General features: G+C 27.6%; 2 protein-coding genes across 5 annotated transcripts; one reads left to right on the top strand and one right to left on the bottom strand.

Moving 5' to 3' along the window:
• The first annotated feature begins 258 nt into the window (after positions 1–258).
• On the top strand, positions 259–8,902 carry LOC112689156 (type I inositol 3,4-bisphosphate 4-phosphatase-like). Of its 3 annotated transcripts, XM_025562704.1 has the most exons (18): positions 259–549; positions 615–746; positions 2,259–2,330; positions 3,516–3,671; positions 3,769–3,966; positions 4,168–4,679; positions 4,737–4,939; positions 4,996–5,156; positions 5,253–5,436; positions 5,506–5,710; positions 6,092–6,458; positions 6,519–6,796; positions 6,900–6,994; positions 7,057–7,279; positions 7,334–7,551; positions 7,617–8,026; positions 8,320–8,455; positions 8,525–8,657. In XM_025562704.1, the coding sequence occupies exons 2-18, from the start codon at positions 629–631 to the stop codon at positions 8,655–8,657; spliced, it is 3,669 nt and encodes a 1,222-aa protein (XP_025418489.1). In that variant the 5' UTR covers positions 259–549; positions 615–628. The 3 variants fall into 3 exon arrangements, with proteins under 3 accessions (XP_025418489.1, XP_025418491.1, XP_025418490.1); XM_025562706.1 differs by lacking the exon at positions 2,259–2,330; XM_025562705.1 differs by lacking the exon at positions 259–549 and having other exon boundaries at positions 629–746; positions 8,525–8,902.
• Positions 8,903–11,027: 2,125 nt separating this feature from the next.
• Positions 11,028–19,840, bottom strand: LOC112689105 (transcription initiation factor TFIID subunit 1). 2 transcript variants are annotated; one of them, XM_025562626.1, is made up of 25 exons: positions 19,242–19,840; positions 18,973–19,176; positions 18,721–18,906; positions 18,354–18,661; positions 17,673–18,059; positions 17,345–17,585; positions 16,955–17,089; positions 16,662–16,885; positions 16,349–16,469; positions 16,140–16,281; positions 15,945–16,075; positions 15,658–15,879; positions 14,801–15,060; positions 14,564–14,735; positions 14,074–14,215; positions 13,740–14,009; positions 13,311–13,669; positions 12,994–13,227; positions 12,778–12,922; positions 12,413–12,703; positions 12,128–12,270; positions 11,932–12,057; positions 11,701–11,809; positions 11,480–11,632; positions 11,028–11,424 (listed from the first exon to the last, which is right to left on the bottom strand). In XM_025562626.1, the coding sequence occupies exons 1-25, from the start codon at positions 19,707–19,709 to the stop codon at positions 11,180–11,182; spliced, it is 5,418 nt and encodes a 1,805-aa protein (XP_025418411.1). In that variant the 5' UTR covers positions 19,710–19,840; the 3' UTR covers positions 11,028–11,179. The 2 variants fall into 2 exon arrangements, with proteins under 2 accessions (XP_025418411.1, XP_025418413.1); XM_025562628.1 differs by having other exon boundaries at positions 11,531–11,632.
• Between the last annotated feature and the right edge of the window lie 152 nt (positions 19,841–19,992).

Raw genomic sequence — 19,992 nt, 5'->3', positions numbered from 1 at the left:
TTGAAAATTCGTATTGCGGATGGGCGCATTGGGGTTCGGAAATAGGAAGCGTATAACATTCAGTAGTAATATTTTAAACCCTTTTTTTAATCGGAAAAATTAATGAAAGTAGGCCGCTGATCCAATCACTATAGACTATGTACCTGCGAGTCGTGAACCTTTTAGCAATTGTTTTAATTAGTATCGTAAGGCTCGTTTTTTACCCATGTCCGGCTGTAATTCTTATCAGTCAAATCAACCGTTATCACAAGATGAAAGGTAAAAATAAAAATAAACAACTTTTTGTTTAATAGGTACCAGTTCAGATTCTCATTCTTCCTTACCCATTGCCCAACTTCAACTTTATCTTGTTTTTCATAGCGCCATGGAGTTGCGACCGAAATAGATGTGTAATTCGTTACTGGATTTAACGAAACATTTCGGTTTACACAGTTTGCCGGTACGAGACGTGCAATTTACATACAACTATGAATCGTATTTGTATTTAACACGTTCACACACACACTCGCACATACGCAAACAAACTTTCCCCGGCATACCCGTTTGTCAGTAAGTATTTCGTCTTGTACGATCCATACACATTTCGCCTTTCTCTCTTTGTCTCCTGTTTCTAGGTGCAGCCAATGAAATGCGTTTCAATAAACAGGAGATGATCACATTGGCACAACAGCCGTCCAATAAATTTGACAAAGAAGGGTTGTTATACGTGCGAGAACGACAGGAAGGGTTTTTCAGAAGAACCGAGAGTGAGTACCTTACAGCTTTAAATGGTTGGTGATGTATACTTATGAGAATATTCTTAAAAAAATTGCCTAGAAAAGTATTAAACTGTTAATTATTTCTCTAGAGAAACTTTTATGTATAGCCTTTATATTGGCATATTTTACATCAGCTTAGCATGTTAATTTACAAATTGTTTTACATTTTAATTATATACTCATTTGGAATTTTGCATGATACATTTTAGTAATTTTACATTAATTTCACTAGATTGGTTTAATAATATTAATAAACTAGTATCATAACATCATGTGTTATTGGTTGGTCTGTTTTGAAATAACAAAATAATTAAATATTTATATGTATTATTTAAAATAGTATATATTTTTTTAAAATGTTAAAAATCTAAATTTAGGTTTTATAAAACAGAAATCACATATAAAATTTGACCATATGGTCTATAAATAATTTATTAATTATTATTATAATGACTGTTGTTATAATTATAAATTATTTGAGAATAAGATATGATTGAGATATGATTTGTTATGTAAACACAAAACAGTTTTATATCAACGAATAATAATTAATATAGTAAATAGTAATTATATGTGTAGAATGATAATAATGTGATTAATTTGTTATTTTAATATCCTTTATCATTTTAAACTTTTTAGAATATTGCAGAAGTGTCACTACTATTGGATAGTTTTTCATTCAGAATTTTCATAAACACAGTAAGCAACTTACTTGTTTGTGTTTGTTGGTTAAAACTTGTATATGTATAAATTAAAAAATAATAATAAAGTATACAACTATTTTAGAAAAATTAAACATTTAAAAGTTTATTTAACTTTTATCATAATTATAATTGTACACTGTTTTATATAATGATAAAACTGTGGTTGTATTGTTCTATTTTTGGTAATAAATAACTGTTTTATATTTAATTATTAAAGTGGAATAAAATAGATTTCTGTTACAATTATTTTATACGAATAACTCAAGAGTTTAAATTAGGATATTTATGGATATCTGAATGGTTTGATGATTATTTTCAAAGTATTATGTTTTATTTTTACTTTAAAACTAGGATCTTAAACAGATATTTTTAGATGTCTTTGCATAGGAAAAATTTATCTGTAAGTATTACATACACAGCCATCATGCATCTAGGTCTATATTATCACCTACTCGCCTATCTTCAATGACTGCTAGTGTAATATTACTTCTTGATTATCTCTGTAGGCGCCAATAAATCTTTACATTATATATATATCAAATTAATAAATACAGATAAATTAAATTAAATTTTGTAAAAAAAAAGTGGAAGATAAATATATTATAAATTTTAATTAATTATTATTGTTATTATTCAACATATATAAATGATTTATATTTTATAATTTTAAATTTAAAAAAAAAGGATGGTAATTTATTAATTTTATCTTTTTTGTTTTGGTTGAGCGGCTGATCTTATGTTTTTAAAATCATTTTAATAGAGTTTAAGACTATTAGATTAATTTAAACAATTTCAGAAAGAGACTCAAAACGAAGCAAAAAACGGGAACGTCTAAGCGATTTGAACTGTTATGGAGGATCACAAAAAGGTATATGATTATTAATTATAAACTTACATTTTTAAATAATTTTACAATTTTTAAATACAATACCAGGTATATTAAGTAGTTAATGTATGGTGAAAAATACAAATGCATATATATGTATATCTATCTCTGAATCAATGTTTATATATATGGTAATCCAATCTGGTTTATAATGTTGTAAGATATTATCTGTTTAGTTTTTATAAAATAATTTGGCATAGCAAAAAATATAAGATAAGTAATAAATAACTAATAAGATTATCATAATGTTATTGAATATCAATGTTTTAGTTAACTTAATCAATCTAGAATTTATGTTAAAAAATATCCATACCTACAAACAGTTGTATATTTTTTATATTATGGTTACATTATTATTAGCTAATAATACATTTAGTGTTTTGTTTTGTTGAAAGAAAAATATTGTTATTTATTATAACTACATTAATTATACATATAATTTGTAGAATTTAATATTTATTGCTCTTTGCCATTATATTATAAACAGACTGTACATTGTATTATTCATTAATTATCAGCATGAAACTTATGTGTTGTTGCATGATAATAATTATTATGTCCATATGCAACCCATTACTAGCAAACCTAACAGTTAATTTATATATATATTTTTATTCATTCATTAATATTAAAATAATCTTTGAACCTTTTATTTTTTTATGATGCATGTTGATAACTTTTTTAAATTAAAGCTCAAAGTAAAGTTATTACTTTTTAAGTAATTTCAATTTTTTTTCATATAATTCTGAATTTACATTAATATTAAATAACAATAGAATAATATTATGAAAAATCATTTTAACAAGCATTTTTATTAGTAAACTTACCTTTTTTGAATTTATATTAATTGCTTAGTCATATTAAGAAATATTTTTCTGATCAATTAATAATTACTTAAAATTTCTAGTTTTAACTTAAAAATTAATTAGCGTCCAATAATCAAAAATTGAAAATAAAACTGAACGGAATGTAATATTGTTAACACAATATATGGAGTTATTTTTGTTGTTTAGTGGTTATTCAATATTGTTCAGTATATTTCCTATGTTTGTTCTATAAATTTTTTCAATTATCATCTTGAACCCATAATGTACTTAGATCATTAAAATAATTTGTTTAAGTTAAATGTTTTGATAACATTAATGTATATTTAATTTTTTTATAAAGCTAATTTTGAACGCTGGTGTCGTTTGAGAGGAAATTTGCTATTTTACCTTAAGTCTCATGATCAGTTATCAGACTTACTTGGTGTTATAGTTTTACAAAATTATTCTGTACAATTAGATGAATCACCATCAGAAGGACCATTTAGTTTTCAAATAGGTATGACTGTTTTACATTTGATTTATTATATATGTTTACATATATAATGACCAATAAATTATATTTATAATCCATACTTAATTATTATTTTTTATAGTTTTTGAAAATGGTATTTGTCAACAAATTGCTGCACACACAGAATCAGAAAGAGATTCGTGGTTAGAAGCAATAGAACAAGCAAGTTACGAAATCATGCGTGCAAGACTATTAGATCTAAGAAGACAGTTAGAAGTAAAACGGAAGCCAGATTTAGACATAAATATGTGGAGATTACGTAAAAATCAACCAAAATTAGGTAACAATTATTATTTTAACTAAGCAAAATATTTTATTTTTGAAGTGGGTGTGTAAAATGTTGAGTTATTAAAAGGTATCAAGTTTATTTTTACTAAATTAGCATTATAATTTTTTTTCAAGTTATTGAACATTTTTTGAATTATTAAAATAAATTTTAACGTTAATTGTTAATTGCTAATTTTTTTAAAAAAAATTTCAGATCTAACAAAGGTGCCCTTATGTGAAATTTGTTTTTCATGTGATAATTTGATATGTGACGGGCATGGTCGTTCTCCAAATCCAGCAATTGTTGTTTCAGTTTATATACCGAATGAAAATGTTTGGATTAATTATGCCAACACAGAAGTTATCACAGATAATAGTAATCCATCATTTTTGAGAACCATATGGTTACAGTGCAGTGATGGATTAACTGAGGATTGTATTCTTCGTATATCTGTTTATGATGTCAGAGAATGTATTTCAGGAACTGCTGTAAAAATGGGACATTGTGAAACGACACTAAGCTCATTGTTGGAAGCTACTCATTCTGGAAACAATGGGCAACGTGTTCGTTTACCTCTGTCTTCACCAAGTATTCGGTCTGATTTAGATAAAATAGTTGGTTTTGTGACTATGACCATTTGTCGACCAGACAAACAGATTGGACATAACATGAGTACAGAATCTACACCGTGTAAATCATTGATGTATAATAATCATAATTTTCCAGTAAGTCAATTTAGAAAATCGTAATAACAATATGTTATGCAAATAGCTTTATTATAGATGGCAAATCATCGAAGAACTCAATCATTACCTCCAAGACTTGGATCTAGATTACGCGTTCCATTACAGAACTATCTGTATTTATTATTTGGCAATGTATCATTTGTGACATATCGTTTTCATTCCGGTCTGAGGGGAGATATTTCTGTGTATGAAATAATGGCTGAAAGCAAGTTGTGTTTTTATTTACCACAGCAGTTATTGTAAGAATTTATACTATTAAGCTAGTAGAACATAAATTAATTAATATCATACATAGAAATATATGGATTCTTGAAGAGAAAGAACTTTTACAAGAAGTGTCAGGAATGGGTGAATTATCAGAGCCATGGCACTCTAAACAAGTAGAATTACTTGACAGACACTTACAGCTATTGCATTTATATTCTCAAGCCAAACAAAATCTTGAAAACCAAAAAGGTAAATTAATAGAATTGTTTTATTTCATTAGGAATACTGCTGTCAATTAATAATAATAGTGAAGGATTAAATTATACTTTTTTTTTAAATTTTTAGGAATTTATTTTAAACCAAGTTCTCGTAAAAATGATCGTTCCTTGGAGTTTGCTCCAATCAACTTACATTTGCAACGTATTTGGGTTCAAAATGATACATTAAAAAAGAGTGGATTTTATGATACAATTACTGTTGGAGCATTTACTGCACATTCACATAAATCTAAAACTGGTGGATTAATTAAGTAAGTTTTTTTTATTAAACAATGCATTAAGTATTGGATAAATAAACTTTTCAATTTTTTTTTTTTTAGATTATTACAACAGCTTAAAGAAGCACCATTAAAAACAAATGGTCATGCTATGGTCAGTAGTAAAATAACAATGGCTTTTGATGCTATTCAAGCTATTAAACTACTCAGGCGAGAAGTAGTAGATGCAATGAAAACATTATTAAATTTAGCAAAAGATAAGCAAACTGCAGGAATGATGCCAATTTGCAATGATATGATGTCCAAAGTAATTAATTATGTTTATGTGCTTTAACTTAAGATTGGATTATGATAAATAAGTTTTTGTATTACAAAACCAAATTGAGTTATTCTTTAGATTAAAATTAATCTTATCATTATTCAAAAATTGTATTATATAGAGAAACAATGTATAAGAAAATTATTTGTATCTAGAATGACCAGTAATCAATTAAAATGATTAATAAATGTATAAATTAATATATATATATATATACATACATATTTGGCATGTATATGTATTATATATTTCACAGTTGTAACAAAATTATGTTATTGATCTAATATGGTATCTGGTTAAGTGCAAACTATTTTTGGTTCATTGCAATATTCAATGCTATAACAAATACTTTTATTATGTCCTCTTTAGACACGAATTTTGCTTAGTCTTTGGGATCCAAAGCTTGTTGAAGAAGCTTTGAATTTTATTGAGGAACATAAAGTGACTCCTGTCTCATACGATGACCATGATTCTATTAAGCATTCTTCAAATTATCATGTATCTCCATTTAAGCGCATTGCAAGCCAAATAAATTTTGACCTACAATCTCCAGATACAGAAGATTTATACACTCCAGAAAGTCCAAAAAGTTTGAGAAATTTGATGAAATTTGATGCAAAAAATATTCAAGATGAACATGGCATTGGAATTAATGATGATCAACAACAATTTATTGTGTTTCCAGAATCTAAGGGTGAAATGGATAATAACCACGATGATATGCAAAATAATATTGGTTAATAGTTTAGTTAATTAAACAAACTATATAACAGTCTTTTAAAATAATTATTTTTAGGTGTAAAAGACAGTTCATTACATATTGAAAATGGCAATGGCATGAGAACAGGTCAATTTTTAGACACTTACTCAATGTGTAATTCACCTTCGGCAAATTATTATAAGCCAACTGAAGAACCTGAACCTTGGGAACTAACTCAGTTGAATATTGAAGCTAGTATTATGTGTCTAGTAAGTAAAGTCAAATTTTTGTGTGGCCGTTGCAACAGTCCAGCAGTGAGATTGAGGTCTCAAAGGTGTCGTAGCTTTCGTTCAAATACAACACCATTAAATCAAGTAAAGTATAATATTTCTTATAATATTATATACTAAATATTTTTATATATTTTGCATATTATTATATTATTGTTCAAGTAGTATTAACAAATAAATATTGTAGGTGACAAATGGCTATCAACCTGTGAGTTTAGATTCTAGGATCACCCAACTTAATGATTCTAAATCAAATAATGAAGTATCAACAAATATTAATAGGTGAGTAAAGTTCTTCAAACGTAAGTTTTGTAGTTTCAATGAGTTAATGATTGTTTCTGTAGTGCACCTGCCAGAAACAAGTTTACAGAAGGACTAGATTTCAATCTTATGACTGATTGGCCTACTGAATTAAAGCCAAGCATGCGTAAACTTCGTCAAGCTATGGATGGACTTTTGAAAACTGCAAGACTTACTCATAGTGTTTTCAGGGTACAAGAAGATAAACGATCTGCTGAACGATCATGTAATGTTCGTTATCGAAGACATGTTTGTTTTTCACAAGCGGTAATGAAAAAAATATCTATTAAAAACTCAGTAATTCATTTTTATTTTTGTTAGTTGACTGCTCTTGTCAGTGGATTGATGGCAAGGCTGTGGTGCCAAAAACCTGAACCTGAATTCTTATATGTACTGTCCTCAATTGGTTGTTTAGCCTCATTTGAATGTCTATTAAGTTACTATGGCAACGAGATTGACATGTGGGGCGACATGGCTATTGCTATTGAAGATCTAGCCACTGTAAACTTTACTTTATTGCCATTATCACAAGCTGTTAGGTATTTTATTTTTAACTCTACATAATAAACATATTTGTGTACATAATATTTTTTTTTTTTTATAGAGAAAATCCTAAAGATGAAATTATGCCACGCATCGTAGGTTCTAAGAATTCTTTATGTGTTTTATTACCTGTTCCTGATTTAATTCAATCATTGTTGCCTTCTAAAACCATTGCTCCATTTCGAGTTACACCTGTTTTTTTCAATATAGGCATTAATGAAATGGCTACTATTGCAGAAAACCTAGGAAATACAAAACCACAAGACAGTAGCAATATTGATAATTTTGAAAGATTAAATGAATTCTGTTCAAGATATCGTAAGCTTAACTTGTCCAATAATGGTGATTGTGAACGGGAAGGGACTTCCATTGGAGGACTTATGAACAGCTTAAAAGATTCATTACATAGTAATAAGAGTAAAAATGTGGAAGTATTGCAAATGGCAGCTAAAATTTGTCGTTGCTTAAAGGGTAAGACCTATAATATCTTATATGTACTATGTTGAAAATTTAGTTTCCTACATATTTTACTACTCTTGAACCAAATTTATTCTCCAAAAATATGTCTTTCATGATTCTAGTTTCACATTTTAAGTATTTCAACGCTATACTATTATTTAGTATTGAAAAATGTAATTTTAATCCATATCTCATAAATGTTTATTTTTAATTTTTAGGGTTATGAGTTAGTTTGATACTATTGAGTGATCAAATAATTAAAATATTTTATATTCCAGCTTTATATAAACTTAAATTATTTACAGGTTTACGATTTACTAGTTGTAAAAGTGCTAAAGATCGAACGGGTATGTCTGTTACATTAGAACAGTGTTCTATTCTAAATTTAGAGTATGGACTAGCTGATAGTGAGATTCAAAGAGCATTGGATTGTATGAGAAGGTAATGGAATTCAATACATTTTTTGAAAAAATATAAAAGAGACTAATGATTTTTATTTTATTTTTTCAGTGAGGGATGTAGAAGGGAAAACGCATACAAAAATACTGGGGTCAGAAAATATGCTTTTAACAGATTACAGCACTTCACCTTACCACAAATGTACAGACCTCCAGCTGGTACTTATGGATCAAGCCAAACTTAATGGTTACCATGGTTGTTACTAAATTATTTCTTGTTTCATTTTCTTTTATTTTATTTATTCTATTCTCAATACTATTTTAACATTATAATGTTCCTATACTAAGACTGCAGTCTTAATGTACTTCTTAAGATTAATTTCTGGAGTAAGAACAATATATCGTATAGATTAATATCATTGTGCCCTTGATAGGTTTTCTATTACAAAAAAAAAAAAAATGAACAGTATGATAATGTATTAAATATATAGTATTAAAATTAATATTTATTTGAATTCTAAAGAAAAATTATTAATCAATTACTAATATAATATTAAAAACATACATTAGCAATATTAGTCATGTGGCAATATAAAATAAAAAATTGTATTTATTTTAAATAGTATAGCTATACAACTGCTATTTATAAAGGTGATTCTATATCTTTTTGTCATTGTATTGTTTTTAATTATGCGCATTATTGAAGTAATCTGGAGGATTATTGAGTAAAATTAGCTAGTTGCATGAGTGGAGAAATAGTATTTGCTCAAGCTTTTGAAATATGAATCTAGAAACTAGGGTCTTCATATAAAACACTTTGTTTTCTAACATTTTTTCTTGATAAAATGTTAAGGTTGCAAATGTATGTAAATATGAAATTTGATCAGATCATTAATATCATCATTTGATTTCATACACAACTAATATTCATAAATCCAAAAACCATAATGTTATACAACATTAATAATATTTGATGTTTGATTTATTTCTTTTTTTACTTTTGTCTGACAAATAGAGAAAATATTAATTTAAATTTGAATATTTTTACTATAGGAAAATGTACATGTATTATATTTGGCTTTATGAATACAGTATCCCATTAATTTAAATTTTAATAACAATTTTTTTTAAAAAGTTATTTAATTTAAATATTTTAGTGGCACAAATGATTTTACTACATAAAAATGTAAATCAATGAACATTTTTAGATTGCCATTGGCTTGAAAATGAGTTTTATTCAAAGCTCAAGTAAATTACAGACTGTAATATTTATAATATTATCCAACTACATTTATATTTATGTACTTACATACTTTATGTACTTACTTACCATTCAACATAGAAAATATTTGTAGCGTTGAAGATTAATCATATTTTTTAACAGATATTTAAAGAAATTATAAGTGTCAAAAATGTAGTTCATGTAATGAGGCATAATTTGTGCCAAGTTAACTATTAAAACCTAAAAAAAAAACATCGCTTAGGTGAAGAGCTGTCTTCCTGTTATTGATATATCAATCAAATTGCTCAAAATATTCAAATTAAATTAAAAATAATTACATATTATAATGCATGATTTAATTATATCATAAAAAGTTTTTAGTACTTAAATACTTTTTAAACATATATTTTATTCATGTATTTAAAATTTTTTCTCTTGTTAAATATACAATTGATTTTACCTTAAGCTGATTAATTAATTAACCTTTTAATTTTGTTATTATAAACTTTAATTTTTATTAAAATATTTTTTTCGTTTGCTTGTAGGCATGAACATATAAGTATATATTATATTGTTTACATTCTTTCATTTGTGAAATTAGTAATATATTTCTATATTTTGTTATAATAATAATTTATTTTTTTCTTGTTTTGTTTATGAAGTATTTTAGTTTGAATTTCTATTTCTTTGTTTAAAACGTTTAAACTTATTTACCAAACTATTTTCGAGATAGTTACATTATTGTATGTGCAATTTCATTCTTTAAGTTAATTTAGTGTTAATTATAATTTATTAATTACAAATATCATTGAAGTGTAAATAATATGCAGAGTTATAGAATTATTAAATGATTAAACTATTTATTTATATTTTGTTTTAGTTATTCATTATTATTGTAATTAGTATATTACGTTCATATATTTAAATGTATTATTATTTACTAATTAACAAAGGCCTACTAACTTTTAGTAACTTATTTGAAATAATTGTTTTCTGTTATTATTTAGTTGTATATTGAACACACCGGTCTATTGTGTTTTTATCATGATTATGGATTCTGTTTATGATCGTGGTTTTTGTTAAATAAATATTATATTATGTACATTATTAATAATTTTTTTTTTTTATCAATCAAAAATTATTATTCCATACATTCCAGTGATATATCTCGCTAAATTTTCAAATAACTCTGACACTTATCAAGTTAGATGGCAAATACTTATAATCACAGTATTTGTGTGACCTAAATATGAGTGATTATATAACTTGTTTTGAGAATTTGACTTTATTAGTAATTTGGGGAAAAAAGTGATATATTCATTTATATAATACTAAAAATAACTGACATTAATACTTATAATAGTACTTTATTTTCTTTATAAAAGTAAATTAATAAGAATTAACAGTACGTTTATTTTAATTTTAACTGTACAAAATTTGGTAAAGAAAAAACCCACATATGTTTAAGAAAATATATAAAATTTACAAATAAATTCAACTAAATAAATACAAAGATATTAAAAAACAACTAACAATGGTGACTACTTAAAACCACAGCTCTCCTAAATCACCTTCATTTTTTATATCTAAGCTGTCATTGTGAGGGCTGTCTTTGGCTATTTCCTCATCGGAATCACTGATTTCCAAATCATCTTGGATATTAGCACTGGTGTGATTTTGATTACTCGGTCCTGGGAGATCTTTATCATCACTTGTATCCACATTATGACTTCCAGTTGGTAAGAAATCTGATGGGTCATAATTCGGGTCGAGATCCATACTTTCTTCAGCTAATAAAGAAACAAAAATTATACATTGTTAGCTTATATGTAATTCGGATTTCACCTTGGATTTGGTTGGAGAAAGTTTCAGGAGCAGGATTGTATCCCATGTTACCAAGCAAGACCATGGCTTCTGCAACTTGTTGACTGTCATCGTCTGGTGGGTTTTCTCCAACAACTTCCATGAAATCATCTTCTTCACTCGAACAATGTAAATCTGCAATTTAAACTCACCATAAGTAAATCCAAAATCACTTGTTCCATTTCCTATTTTATGCAAATTACCATCTTCTAAAATATGATTAGTTTCAGTTTTGAAATTGCTACTGTCAGGATCCATTTGGAATTCTATGTCTTCAATGTTCACTTTATGTTCCCTAGGTGAATTTAAGTTCTGAAAAATATAATTATTATTAAACATGAAAAGAAAAAAAGTTTAATTTGATTGTAATCTATTTAAAACAAATACAGCTATGCTAGTTTATTCAAAGTAATAATTACTTTAAAATAACTTACATCTTCCATGTCTTCTTGCATATCTCCATAATCATCATCTGCAGCTGAATCAATGTCAACCTGTTCTAGAGCTCGAGCCTGAACTAAACTGATATTTTGTTCCACTTGTGTCAGATATTGATCAAACTGAAATTTAAAAGCAAGTAAATTAAACATATTCAATAATATTTAAATATCCATAGTTTTATTAACTTACCTCTTCCAATGATTCTGTAGCCACGCTTACTAATTTTCTTGCTTGTTGCGTAAAGTCTGAATCTTCACCATTATATGCAATGCTATTTTCTAAAATTAAATTAATATCTGCCAAAAATTCTTTACGGTTGTGATATTTATGACCTGAATAAAAAGTAAATTAACACATTGTTCATAAAACAACTAAATAATATTGTGTAAATGTAAAACCAATAACTAATTTTTTTTCCGTTTAAATTATCGTAACTTGAAGGTAATTTATAAATATTTAATTAAAATAACTAACTTGAAACACGTGAAGCTATGGTTTCTAAATCAATTGGATATTTAATAACATTATAATAGTCTTTCACTAATTTTCGATTGACTGGTTTCATAAATGGCCATGCTTCACTCATGATCTTTACTTTGCCAACAACATTATCCAAGATAAATGTTAAGGCTACTTGGTCATTATCATCCAACAATGGATTAATTGCTTTTTCTAACAACATGAGTCGTTCTTCTTTTTCGTGTAAGCGATCCACACAAACACCTAACATTCTACGAGCAGCAACAGTAAGAGAACTTTTGGCACCTAAGTAATGATTTTATCTTAGAGAAATAGAAAAAAAAAAAAAAGATTTTAATGTATTATTTTATTAAATGTACCGTTATATAATGTTGAATTTTCAACAATTTGATTGACATCAGATAAAAATTCTTCACGGTTCTGATATTTCTTTAAATGTAGTCCATCTCTAATTGTTTGTAAATCCATTGGTCTCTGTACGATGTTGTAATAATCGGGAACTTTCTGTAAAATATAAATTGTATGAATTTGAAAAGGTGTAATTTAATCTAAGAAATAATCTAATAATAGTTTACCTTAACATTGACTGGATAAATAAATGGGTGCACATCAGGCATACCACGCATTTCATTTAATATAGATTCAAAAATAGTTGACAAAACAATTAATGGATCAGTACGACGTCTATTGGCAGAACGGTCAGGTTTCTTTAAATAATCACAGTGGAGTTCATTTTTACGTTTTTTACGTGATAATGCATCTTTAGGTACTTTTAAGACCAGAGATCTTCTTTTAACTTCTTCTGCATGCTAATAAATTTAATATTAAATTATATTAATATAAAAAAATTCTATGTTAAATAAAATTTACCCAATAATAAAAATAAACTTACCTTCAGGAGTTTACTGGATAGTGTGACTTTTGTTCCATCCACATTAACTAAATCTTCATCTTCAACATTCATTTGTTTTTCAATTTCTTCTTCTTGCTCTTCAGTAAGGGCAACATTAACTGATGCATTAGGATTTAGATTATACTGAGGACAAGCTTTGTTCGTTCTCATGTGACCAACATTACCACATGCCCCACATCTGACTTTTAGGTCTGGTTTCATTTTACTGGGTTTTGGTTTACGTGGTCTTGGTGGCGTGACTTCAATACGTGGCTTAGGTATTGTTACTGTGCCTGATGTAGGCATTGGTACATCATTACTTAGGGAATTGCTTTTGTTGACCATTGAATAACCAAAACCTAAGAATATTGAATGATAAAGTATTAAAATAACATTTACCGATTAATTTATTATGTTATATAAATTTACCTGGTTGAGGCCTGGAAGTATTAGAAAAACGTTCACGTTCTTGATTTCTTTTGATACGTCGTAATTGTTCTTGTATTCTTCGTTTTTCACGTTTCATTTCTTCTTTTTGTGCTTCATCCATAAGCGCGTACTGTCTAATAAAACCTTCATCTCTTGTTGTTCTAATTTTCACATACGCATCAATTACACCGGGTTTACGTACAACTTCTGTTCTGGTGAACTCTTTACCATCAACTCCTTGAAATGTTCTATAAATTCTAAGTACACGGCCTAGAAGTAAGAGTACAATTTTATTTTTTCTGTATTTATAAGAAAATATTATGTTCTACCGTACCTGGTTGTCCGGTTGATGAAAATTGCATACTATCATCATCGTCTATTTTTTTTTTATCTCTCTTTCGCATGTCTTCATTATGTTCCCCCATAATCATTTTACGAAGTTCATGACGTTCTTGTTCTTCTTTTTCCAGTGATAACTTAATCAAGGGAAATAGAGTTAATAGAAAATATTAAAAAAATTTATAATTAAGAAAGAGTTGATTTTCACTTCAGTTGATAAAAAATTACATTAATAAGGTAAAATAAGCACTATTTAAAAAAATTCACAAATTTCTTTTACATAATTATAAAACTAATTTATGTACATAAACAATAAATATAACACAGAGTTAAGATTCTTATATATCAATACAAGGTTTTTTTAAAGGCTCCCTAACACATTACATAAATACTTTACTGTTAGTAGATTCTACACCTTTAAATATTCATTAAATATTTAAGGTCTTAAATTTGATTAATTTATCTGTAAATATTTATATATATACCTGTGTGCTGGTTTTTTTATTAGATAACATGTTTTCAATGTTTTTTCCCATTTCTTCAATGTCAGAACAATCTTCTTCATCAAAACTTTCGCCTTCATCAGTGGACAACAATTCATGAGATGAAAGTACTTTATTTTGTAGATCAAATATCCGTTGACATTCTTCTTTATATCTAAGACACATTAATATAAATAAAGTATATCAATACACCTAATAGTTATAGTTTTCTATTTTTACCTTTCTTGATGTTCAGCAATCGAAAAACGATTTCCTCTAGAAAATTTTGTCATTCCTTCTTCACCCGCTTTAGCTTTTTCTGTAGATAAAGTACGAACTACATCAATAACTTCCCATCGTGACAATTTTTTTATTTCTTCTTCAGGTACTGCAAACTTTCTTAACAGAGCTTTTGCATTATTTAATGATAATCTTCTTAAATCCGCATCTGTTCCAGTCACCATACGCTTTGGTTGAGCTTCTTGTTCTTCTTTATTTAACTAAAATATTAATTATTTATTAGACATTAATAAGAAATTGTGTAGTAGCGGTTTTGAAAACCCTTTACATTAACTATGTTACTGTTCTGTTTACAATCACCAGATCACAGCATGCAACATTGTAGTAGCAATCTCCTCACTCACCTATCTATTTTGGTAAGGGAACGTGGCCCACTACTTAGTACAACTTTTGAACTAGACTATTTTTGTAATATTGCAAATACTACCTACTTTCACGATATGCATTGTTTAAGCGATTAAAATGTTTTTATACCTATCACTTTTATATCACTTTTAATTTTGGATCTTAGTCATATAACAATAGTATATGTTCGATACATTGTTATTACCACGCAATTTTTATTAAATATTATATATTTTATAATATTTATATAATATAAATTGTCACCCCCCTCTCCCCATCATCATGTATATGTTCACCACATTGGAAACGTGACAACATTAGTTACAGTAGAAAATTAGTATCATGAATAAGTTTTTTTTTTTTTTTTTAAATCAACCGACGACGGCCCCGGAACTGTTTTTCACATTGCTTCGGGGCAATATCATGAATAAGTTAAATAATTTTAAACTTACAGTTGGTTTATTAGGCACTCGTACATATGAAAATCCTTCTCCACAACCAGTAGGATCTGCAGGACCAGTGAGTTGAAGTAAACACTTATTTTTCATTGCTTGAATATATGCTCGTGTTGTATTCCATGGAGCAACTTTAATTTCGTCATCCATTTTTAATTGCATTTCTTCATCATCATCTTCTATACTGGTCAATATAAATTTCTCCCCATAACCAGCATCCTGAGGATTAAATCATATAAGCTTCAAAAAGATCTTAAATTAAATAAGCTAAATGTAAACTTTACTTTAAGTCTTTGTTCAGCTGCTATCATGCTAAAATAAGCACAGCATTGTTCTGGTGATACCATTGCACGTATTTCTTCTTCAGATGGTAAACGGAAATCAGGTTTAATAACCCACCAATTTGAATCCGATCCTAAAATTACAATAAATATGTAAATATTGATAGTCATAGATGGATTAAAATTATCTCTGTTTACCAGTTCTTTTAAAATCTGCACATAGCTTAAGACGTTTACGAATACTACTTTCAGAATGTGATGGAAATGCTCTTTTAATGTCATCCATTTTTATACGCCTGGGATAATCAGTACTTTTCCAAAACAAACGATAAATGAAAACCTACAGATAAAAAAAATATATATTTAAATAAAAATAAGTTGCAATAAGGCAAAAAATTAGTTTTTACCTGTAAGAAGTCTCTCACAAAGTTATTAGCTCGTTTAGAGTTTGGACCAGGCACTTCATATAATGGGCAAAGTTGTCCAGATGTAAATAAAGCATCTATTTCTCGAATGTAATAAGCATGCCTAAACATTTGGTAAATAAATAATAAATGGAATATAATTTTAGAATTTTAATCTCTTAAAACTATTGTGATTTCAGAATTAACAAAAATTAATAACACAAAAGTTAATTACATAACAAATAAGTTAATTATAACTAGAATACATATAATATAAATTCAAAGTAAAATAATAATAGGTATAAACTACAGTTACCTTGTTCTTATAAGTAAGAAATCATTTTCCAAAGGTTTGTGTTCATATATTGGTGCTCGATATAGATTATTTTCAATAACTTGAATTGTCCTACCAGGAGATAGTACACCCAAAAATGGTGAAGTATGAGCATAAGCAAGTTCTCCAAACCGTAGAATTGGTGGACCAGGGTCTTTTCCAATTTTACGTTTATAATAATTTTTAATTTTTGAACACATTCCCACCTAGAAGTAATATAATTAATATATATTGTCAAATTTGTTCTTATTTTCAGTTTATTTATTTTTACATACTTGATTTAATAAGGGAGGATGTTCTTCACAATATTCAACAAGAATAATAGAACCGTCTCGGCCAGTCAAATCATCAGGTGTTCTCATGAAAAACACATCACCACCACCAGAAGCTATTCGTTCTTGTTCTCTGAGCTAATTAAATAAATGTCAAATCAATTATTTGTTAAAAAAAGTTAGCATTTAAATAAATCGAAAAATTTTCAATAAATCCAGTTACATTAAACATTTTAATATTATTGATTTTAAACACAATCAATAATATTAGTTAATTTATAAAAAGTTTATTTGCTTTTAAATAATTAAATTTCATAACACTAACCATTTCATCAACAAATGAATATGAATTTTAAATCTTAAAATTAGATTACTGATCAATGTTATATTAACCTTTGCTTTCATTTTTATATTTTTCAAAAGAGGTTCAATAGGATGAAATACAGGGCGAGTTACATTGCCATGTGAGTACCGTTTCATTGGAGGACGATGGAAATTTCTTAAACGCATTTGTCCCATATGCGTTTGCACAAAAGGAGCTTTCAACTCAACAACAGGTGTTGAATGCTGTATTATATTACCACCACCAACTTTTAGGCGTAATGATGTTTCAGATGACCGTGGTTGATAATAACTGAAATCAAATTGCAATTATATTAAGTTTAATAACAAGAGGTTTTAAATAAAATACAAAAACTCTCTCTGTAATGTATATAAATACCAGTCATTAGAAACATTAAATGGATCTCTATCTGGAGACTTTGGTGGAGGCAATGGAGTATCTTCTTCTAGTACATTAATTACTCCAGCTTTGCCTAGCAATAATTTGGATTTTTTAACATGAGGATGTGGTATTTTTACTTTTACTGGTGTGGCATTATCCAGTCTTTGTTTTGCTGGGTCAACATCATCAGGAACACCTAATATGATATTTTCATCATTAGGATCTAACGTCAATATTTTTGGACGAGGTATTTTTTCCATATTTTGAGCATCCCAAATAATTTCATCTTCCCAAGTGCCATATACTAATTCTTCATTTTCTACTGGGAATATAGAATACCAGGTATCATCTGTAGTATCATTTATCGGCTGCTGCTTAGAATTCCTATAAAATAAAAAGTAAAAAATTGATTACTATTAAATGCATAGAAACAACGGTCATAATAATAATTATGAATAATATTATTCATTCTAAAAAAAAAAAAAAAAAAACTAATTTTATATTCATTAAGTTAAACAAGAAAAAATGTCAGATTCTTGTAGGATTTTCTAAGGCATTATAAAAAATTAATACTAAGGCCAATATTTACGGTAAGTTTTAATAATTTTTCCTCTTACTATTATACTGTAAAAAGTATATGTATTAGACAAACTTGAAATAAGTATAATAAGAACCTACATATTTGATTTTGGAGCCATTTTGTTTTGTGATTGTGATACATTTATGTTTGACGTAGCTAATCGAACAGATCCTCCAGCAAGTGGAAGCATTCCTTTTCCTGGCTGACTGAAAGCTTGAGCAGTACGGTTTGTACTACTTGGTACCCATCCAGCAGCATTTGTCTTGCTATTTAATTTTTGAAGAACTTTATGTTTTATATCTTCTCCATTCCATATTATATCATCTTCCCAATGTAATTGACTAACCATTAAATAAGCATCCTCTGGGTATGGATTATCGCTTGTATTAATTTCATCATCTTTGTTCTATAACAATATTTAATTAAATAAATGTAATTCCTATAATGTCTTAAATGTTTACTTACTTTATTATCTTTAAGTTTAAACCCGTAATCAAATTCTTCTCCATTTTCAGGAACTCCTAACATATCATACCACAATTTTGCTGGTCCACCTCTCCAGTATGCTTGATTATTTGAGCCATCATCATTTTCTAGTTTATTTTGATTGGTTTGTTTAGATAAATTTTCAATAGGTTGTAAAAATTTTTCCTACAAAATAAATATTTGAAAAAAATCCATAGCAGAATAATAGCTAATATAGGATTAAAATTTAACCTCATCATCACAAGCAATAAGTTCAAGTTCAGGCAATGAACCAAATTCAAGACACATAATTTGATTTTTGGAATCAGTATCAGAAGAATTGTAATCGACTGCATCACTATGTCTTCTTTTTTTACGTTTAACTTTAACATTTCGCCAAACTTTAGGTAATCGACTTGATTTGTTAGGCTTAAATAATCTTGAAAATCTTAGCACCTATGACAACATAATCAAAATGAAATAATCTAACAAGCAATTGAAATATTTTACTATAATATTACTTTGCCAACTCTAAAATCAGGAAATAACGTTGTTACATCGACATTTTCATATTTTGAAGGTAACATAGCAGCCAATGGTGTTTCTAGACGTTTAGATTTGTCAAACTTTTTATCATTTAACTCATTGTCACCATCATAACCACTTTCAGAATCCTGCGGTTTAGAACTAGTAGTGTCTTCAGCTAGTTCGTCTATATCAAAAAAATCTTGAGCGGTTGGTGATTTATCTGTAAGGTTATTTGTGTCATCGTGACCATTTTCAACACCTTTCAGTTCGGAAGAGCTAATCACATCCGACATCACTGAGCTAAAACCTAATTTGGACAGCGACGCTAAGTACTTTTTCGTGTCATTATCCAGTATATCATCATTTTCAAGTTGACCGCTTTCATCTATGTTCCCGAACATGAAACTTGTTAAATCAAAATCACATGATGCCTGATGGGCATCGGAACTGTCTTCGTTCATTTTTTTTTATTCTTTTCAAGCTTTATTCAAACGACAAGTAATCATTCTATCCATCAATAGTTATTTTAAATTAAGCAAACACAATTATTTTAACAAGTAACTAGCGCGAATTTTTATTTTTTACGTACATTATTATGGTTACAGATTACGATTAAATAACAAAACACTGATTACAGAGAGTGAGTTTGACAGTCTTAACGGCAGATCTTTTGCCCTTTGAATCTTTACAAATACTGGCAACACTGTACTAAAATTTATGTTGATAACAGATTGTGTCGAACAG

The sequence above is a fragment of the Sipha flava genome, unplaced genomic scaffold, assembly GCF_003268045.1.
Source record: "Sipha flava isolate LNK unplaced genomic scaffold, YSA_version1 42_pilon_pilon, whole genome shotgun sequence".
NCBI lineage: Eukaryota > Metazoa > Arthropoda > Insecta > Hemiptera > Aphididae > Sipha > Sipha flava.
This window is presented reverse-complemented; position numbering and strand designations above follow the sequence as displayed.

Excerpts from the sequence above, each read along its gene's own strand:
- LOC112689156 (XM_025562705.1), top strand. The coding sequence starts at position 629 with ATGCGTTTCAATAAACAGGAGATGATCACATTGGCACAACAGCCGTCC. Across the intron at positions 747-2,258 it reads GTTTTTCAGAAGAACCGAGA|AAAGAGACTCAAAACGAAGC; the intron begins GTGAGTACCTTA and ends AAACAATTTCAG. Across the intron at positions 6,995-7,056 it reads GTATCAACAAATATTAATAG|TGCACCTGCCAGAAACAAGT; the intron begins GTGAGTAAAGTT and ends TTGTTTCTGTAG.
- LOC112689105 (XM_025562626.1), bottom strand. The coding sequence starts at position 19,709 with ATGAACGAAGACAGTTCCGATGCCCATCAGGCATCATGTGATTTTGAT. Across the intron at positions 17,090-17,344 it reads ATATAAAAATGAAAGCAAAG|CTCAGAGAACAAGAACGAAT; the intron begins GTTAATATAACA and ends TTATTTAATTAG. Across the intron at positions 13,228-13,310 it reads TATCCAGTAAACTCCTGAAG|CATGCAGAAGAAGTTAAAAG; the intron begins GTAAGTTTATTT and ends TAAATTTATTAG.